Source organism: Apaloderma vittatum, unplaced genomic scaffold, assembly GCF_000703405.1.
Source record: "Apaloderma vittatum isolate BGI_N311 unplaced genomic scaffold, ASM70340v1 scaffold9644, whole genome shotgun sequence".
In the NCBI taxonomy this organism is placed as follows: Eukaryota; Metazoa; Chordata; class Aves; order Trogoniformes; family Trogonidae; genus Apaloderma; species Apaloderma vittatum.
In genome coordinates this window covers 1,578-7,685 of record NW_009714335.1, presented here as the reverse complement: position 1 = coordinate 7,685, position 6,108 = coordinate 1,578, and the positions used below count along the sequence as shown (strand labels likewise).

At 35.7% G+C, this 6,108-nt stretch overlaps 1 protein-coding gene across 1 annotated transcript; it reads right to left on the bottom strand.

Annotated features, from left to right (window-relative positions):
• Positions 1 to 1,882: 1,882 nt before the first annotated feature.
• Positions 1,883 to 5,823, bottom strand: MZT1 (mitotic spindle organizing protein 1). The gene is made up of 3 exons (XM_009868718.1): positions 5,805 to 5,823; positions 3,424 to 3,569; positions 1,883 to 1,906 (listed from the first exon to the last, which is right to left on the bottom strand). Exons 1-3 carry the CDS (start codon positions 5,821 to 5,823, stop codon positions 1,883 to 1,885), a joined length of 189 nt encoding a protein of 62 aa, XP_009867020.1.
• Positions 5,824 to 6,108: the final 285 nt, after the last annotated feature.

Sequence of the window (6,108 nt, the reverse complement as noted above, 5' to 3'; positions counted from 1 at the left end):
GTTCTCATATTGCATTTGCAAGCTGATTTTCACCATTTCAAGGGCATGGAATCAAAACTGAAAGCAAGATAATAAATTAGAAACAAAAAAGGAAACACGTAACTGCAAAGCAATCAAGAGTGACATTCAGGGAAATACTCAGAATTCCTGTTTTGCTTAAAGTTCTGGCAATGGAGGAAAAGCATGAGCATAAACAGGCAGTCTAAGATTTCATAATTATTTTGGGCACATTTGCTATATTTTACAGAAAATTTTCAGAGTTTAAGTTTCACAAGTGAGAATTCATAGACTGGACTCCAGAAAACAGCAAGAATGCTCCTCAGTCTTTTCTCATTTTGACAGATAGCACTGGATAAAACTAAGTAAAAGAACTTATTGCCAGTTTGTGTTCATCTAGCCAGATGTTTTCATGAAGTTTTACTGATTTTTTAGATTTCCTAGGATAAAAATCATTGCTTTCATACTAGGGATACCTTAATGTTTTCCAGAAACATTACACTCAGGATTGAAAAGTTACAAATCTGAAGTTACAACACCAGTTTACATAGGATTTTAAGCACTCATGCACGAGCAAAATTATACCAATTAGAAGTCCCCTAGGTTAGTTATCCAGAAGTTTTCACAGCATCCTCTCATAATCATTTTTCAGCCAGGCTAACTGGAAATAGTGGCAAGTGATTCAGCGTAATATAACTGTTTTTCTAGTCTCTCTACGAGCAACATGAAGGATTTAGTCTCCTTGATTGCTTTTTGTAGAGCTATGACCTAGAGTGCATAGGTTGTAAACTCTTAAGGTAGAAAGAACTTTTTTTGCTCTGCACAAATAGAATGTTTGGCTTAACTAGCATTCCACGTTTATTTCCAAATGTGCTCCACTATTAACCTTGAACATTACTACACCTTGAAACCATGCTAAGAAAAAAAAATAATTAAAAAAAAACCTTAGACAACAGCAGATGAAGAATATACAGGAAACTATTTTCTTATGAAGTAGAATTTCTGGATGAAAGTAACATGATAAACAGTTCACTGTATATACTATAAACAGTTGTTTTGGCATCGCTGAGGATTCCTAGTGCTGATTGAGAAGACATTCCGATACCAAATGACTGTTGAAGACTCATTGATTCCAATCAACCAAATCTGATGCCTCTCATATCTGCTTTGACTAGGCAGTAACCTTATAGCCTTAATAGTTTTAGTAGTCAGAACAAATGTAACAAATGTTACATCTGAATTCCACAGATTATTCCATGTAATCTAGAATGTAAATTTACAAACATTCCTGCATGGATAACTGTAGTCTCTTTGTTATCTAAGTTAAAAACCACTTTTCCCAGCAATTTGAAGCAAAAATACAATTTGTTATTTTACCAAAAGTGCTTTATTTCCTTCTTTCAGACTGAGACTTAAGTCACCACCTGTACTCTAAATAAAGTCAGGATGGGCTTCATTCCTATCTGGTCCGTAAAGCAAAAGTAAAATTGTACATGTAGTTTTTCATCAATGCAAGAGATAAAAATCAGAATATATTAGCACTTCTAAAGGATGCATAAACAAGCTATACTCATTATAATAATATGCATGGCTACACACTAGTAAGTTCAACAAGTGTGCAGTATCTGACATGGTTTAAAAATAGAGCAGCAATTGCACTACATTCACAAATAGTTCACAGAAATACCAGGTAACGAGATTCTTGATGAACTTATTAAAATACTTTTCAAAGCCATTCTACGCATCACCCTTTCCAAGATTGATTACAGAAATAGTCCAAAACCTTTATGCACACACTTATTTCACTTTTGCTCTGAATAGTGGCAATCTTCAAAGCCTCTGTTAACTCTAATGTGGCATTCTCATGCAGAAATCTTCTCCCACATCAGCCTGTCATATTTTCAGCGGCCTAGAAACAGAAAAAACATTTATTGCAAGTCATCAGAAGTAGTCATCATGTAGATTAATCTTTTCTGGTTTATCTAAAGACCTCAAAAGTCTAAAATTAAGCTACTTACGAAAATTTTACAATGTGTAGTGTTGTTCTCTAAGGTACACATCGTATTGTTTTTAAATTAATGTTGTCAACTGCCATTAGCTATATTAACACAGCCATTAAGGTTTGCTTGTGTTAAATTGTATACCCTGTACCTCAACAGCTTGTATCCTGCACATTTTGCCCTGAGGCTTTCAAAAACTGCTCAAATGCATAATTTTTTTTCCTTTGGGGTCTATTTCTTTATACAGTTTATAGTGTTTATTACTCCCATTCATAATTTATTGACACAAAACACACTAACCGCAACTGCATAAATCACACTGCCAATTACCTGATCAAGGTTATCAATATTTTTATTACTGAATAATTCAACCCAGCCAACAACAGTTACAGTTGTTGGGAGACTGACATGGGTAGATTATAAACCAGTTATGGGACAAACAGGCAAAGAATAGCAATGGGAATGATAAACCATTAAAAGCAAAGGAAGTTAAAAGGCCCTCAATTACCCATAAACATACATGCATGCACACATTTGCATGTATGCAAATATAAAATACGCATAAGCATAGAAAAACGTTGAGTTAAAAATGAAGTAAAAAATTTGAAAATCAATGTAAATTAGCCGTGACTAGCATCTATCTCTCACAAATCAGCAGGCTGAATTTTCGAAAAATCGGAATGCAGTCTTCCAGAACAAAAATAGGCAGGCTAGATACAGTTTTCCCTTCCATCTCCCCAGAAAAAAACAAACCAAAAAAAACCAAACATATAAAAGATACAGTGGAAAAGAAATAACAATTTTTAGGTAGACAGTAAAGAATGACAATCCTTTAAAAGGTAAGTGAGGATTTTTTTTTTTAACCATAGTTACGCTCTCTACTAGTTAAACAGGTAAATACCAAATTATGCAAAGCCCTATATACATACACCATTAAATCCCTTCTTGTTTGTCTTTAGAAACATTTACTGCACAGGTTAATGTGGTAAAAGCAACACGTGAAGGTTACACTGACAAGCTGCACATGCCTCTTTACAAGTACTGCTGCATACTATTAGGCCGAAGTTGCAGAAAGGAGGTGATAAGGGTTAAAGGAGAAAGTAGCAATCTATTTGTGATATGATGCAGATAAGCGACAAATGGATGCTACAAATGCTGAGGATAAAAATTTGCAGGTTTGGGATTTGGGTTTTTTTTTGTTTTCCTTTGAAAGAGTTAATCTATTTATTGCTGAAAATATTTCATTCATACTATGCTTCATGCTCCATTCAGTTGTATTCATAGCCTTTTCTACTGAAAAGTTCATTTCCCTGACTTAAAAATGAGTCATATCCTAAAGTACAGTTCACAAATTGAAATATAGCAAGTTGAACATACGTCTAACTCTTAAAATCAAACTTATAAGCTTTTGAAGCAAAAGCGTTACCTTTAGAGCTTCTGTAGCCTTACGCAGTTCTTTAATAACCGATGATAATGCTTCTGGATTTATTCCCTGTTCACAAAGCCGCACACAAATAGACAACGTCTCCATATCCAAGCCAGTGTTCAATATTCTTGAAATCTCAAACAGAACTGCAACAGATAAAATGAAAGCACCTTAGACCTTACAGACCATGAAATTTCAGCGACCGAAAATGTTATCAACTAAATTTCTTAGATTCTGGGAACACAGCAGGTGTGGAATGTTCTTGAAGTCTGAACCTGAACAACAGTATCCATGTTCAGCTTTCCAACATAAGCTAGAAGCTTAGGTTCTGACATACATATTATGCTTTTCTGGTTTAGCAAACTTAATACTGGATAATGAGTTTTGAAAAATAAAAAGTGAAGAAGTCAACAATTAATATGTTTGCCAGTTATGTTAAAGGTAGCCTATAATTTGTGCATTTGAACTCCAGATACTGACAAAGTCCTACTAAAATAGACCAGAGGCACATTCTTAAAGCTTTTACAGAGAATGTCACAAGGTTTCTAGCCACCTCTTTCCATAACTAAGCCTGGCCTTACGTCTAACATTAACAGTAGTTTAAGGATAAGCAATACTACACAATTTTCATGTGACCTGAATCAAGAGCAGCACTAGGTCAGTATGAAACCTTCTGGAGAAGGAGATTCCAGCCAGTTTTGTGCAGAAACAAATATCGATCCCTCTCTCCTTCCAAACCCTGGAAGGCCTCTTTTCTTTGATTCTCATAGACAATTTGTTGTACATGTAACAGAACAACTCACTGAGATTTTATTTCTAGTTGCTACAGTAATCTCTGTCCTGAGGCTAAGACTCTAGCCAGTGTAGGTTGATTTTGTACAAACATTATTCACACTGTGTGTGTAATCAAACCTTCCTTAAGCTAAGAGAGAGTGAAGCAGAAGGTTTTTCTCACCAGGTAAAAGCAGCACAGCAAGTGACTACTGCTCGTTTGACAGCTATGAAAACATTCTACTTTGGTATACCAAAGACATATCACAGCACACACTCAAAGTCACTCTTACCCAGGCCAAGATATTAAAGGCTTAATGTGTCCAGTCAACTCCACTGAAGTCACAGGGAAAAAAAACCAGCCCTGCAGGTGTGATAATACTCTCAAAGCCCACACAAGTAGGTTGGATTTAAGACTATGCACAAGTCTAAGACATGAAAGCAGTCTGTCAGACCAAAGCCCTAGCTACAAGCCACAAGGGGAACTTCCTTCCCCTCAACAAAGTTTTCTGTTCCCACTGGCTGAAAAGCAAACTATTCCAAATGTATTACACATACACACCCTACCCACATAGCAGCATCTTCAGCAGCCAAATAAAGTAACTTCTGATGCATGTGCAATAAATCGACACTGAGCGTTAAGAGCTACAGAACTGACAACTCACCAGAAATAAAACAATTCTTACCTTCTTTAACCATTTAAAATTTATCGTAAAATTCATTAAGCATGAGACATATTTGAAAGCAGAGCAGTAAATCTAACTAAAGATAAGTTTCAATTTCCCATGGCAGCAAGAGCTGAGTTTCTAATAGAAAATATCTTTAGGCAGCATCTTTGGCAGATATGTAGCAGTTTCTCCACAGAACATCTGAACTCTTAACAATCCCGCAGAGAATAGCAGCTAAATATAGATATTTGACATTTTATTTCCCTAAACTACTACAGATATAAAAGAAGACTTTTTAAAATATAAACCCACCCACTTCCATTAGGCACCTATTTCTTTTGCAGAAAGTTAATAGACAACACAGTTCTATTTAAAAAAGTCTAAAAAGATTATCCTACAAATATTTTTTTCTCCTCATTATGATGAGCCCTCATCAAGAAGAATCTAATTATATAGACGTAGTTCTCACAGGCTTTGCATTTTCAGTTACTTCACCGCAGCACTTTACCTGAATGCTCTTATAACAGAAATGTCAAGAGATTAATGCTATTTTGAACATTAAAAAACCCACACATTTTATTTATTGAGCAGAATAAAAGTGGTAATACATGAACATATTTCTAAGACTCCATTTAAATAAATCTTTAAAGATCAAGTGTATGCTTAAGCTAATGGAAATTGATTTATTCCCAAATGCTAACCTCAGGAAGTGATTAAATTATGAATGTGTATCCTAAATAAAACATACAGTCACACAAGAAGCCTGGACTTCTAAATCCGAGGGCTAGTACACTTTCCATAGCAGTTCTCAAAAGCCTTACTTTGTCTAAAATCCTCACATAGTCCCTCCAATCTAAAACTTTCCTGAAGAAGTGGAGAGAGAGCAAGTTTCAACTACAGTTACGAGAACTTAGAATCCCCTCCCAGCAAATCTCTCCCCACCTGCAGGGAATGGTGTCATCCTCTCGAAACATCAGAGCAGCCATAATCATCCTGCTAGTCCTGCCCTGCCTCCAGCAGGTCATAGAGGGTAGATTAGCAGCAGAAACACCAATTTTGACACTGGTTCAACTCAATCCTTAGGTAACAGCAGCCATAACTATACTACCACATAACTATAATTCCACCATTTTCTTGTGGGAAAGCCACAAGAAAATAACAAATCAAAGCAATAGTCCCCTGAACACGCTCCCTAGCCTCTAGTCCCTCATTAGGACATTTCCAGAGAAAATCTTTGTATTTAAGA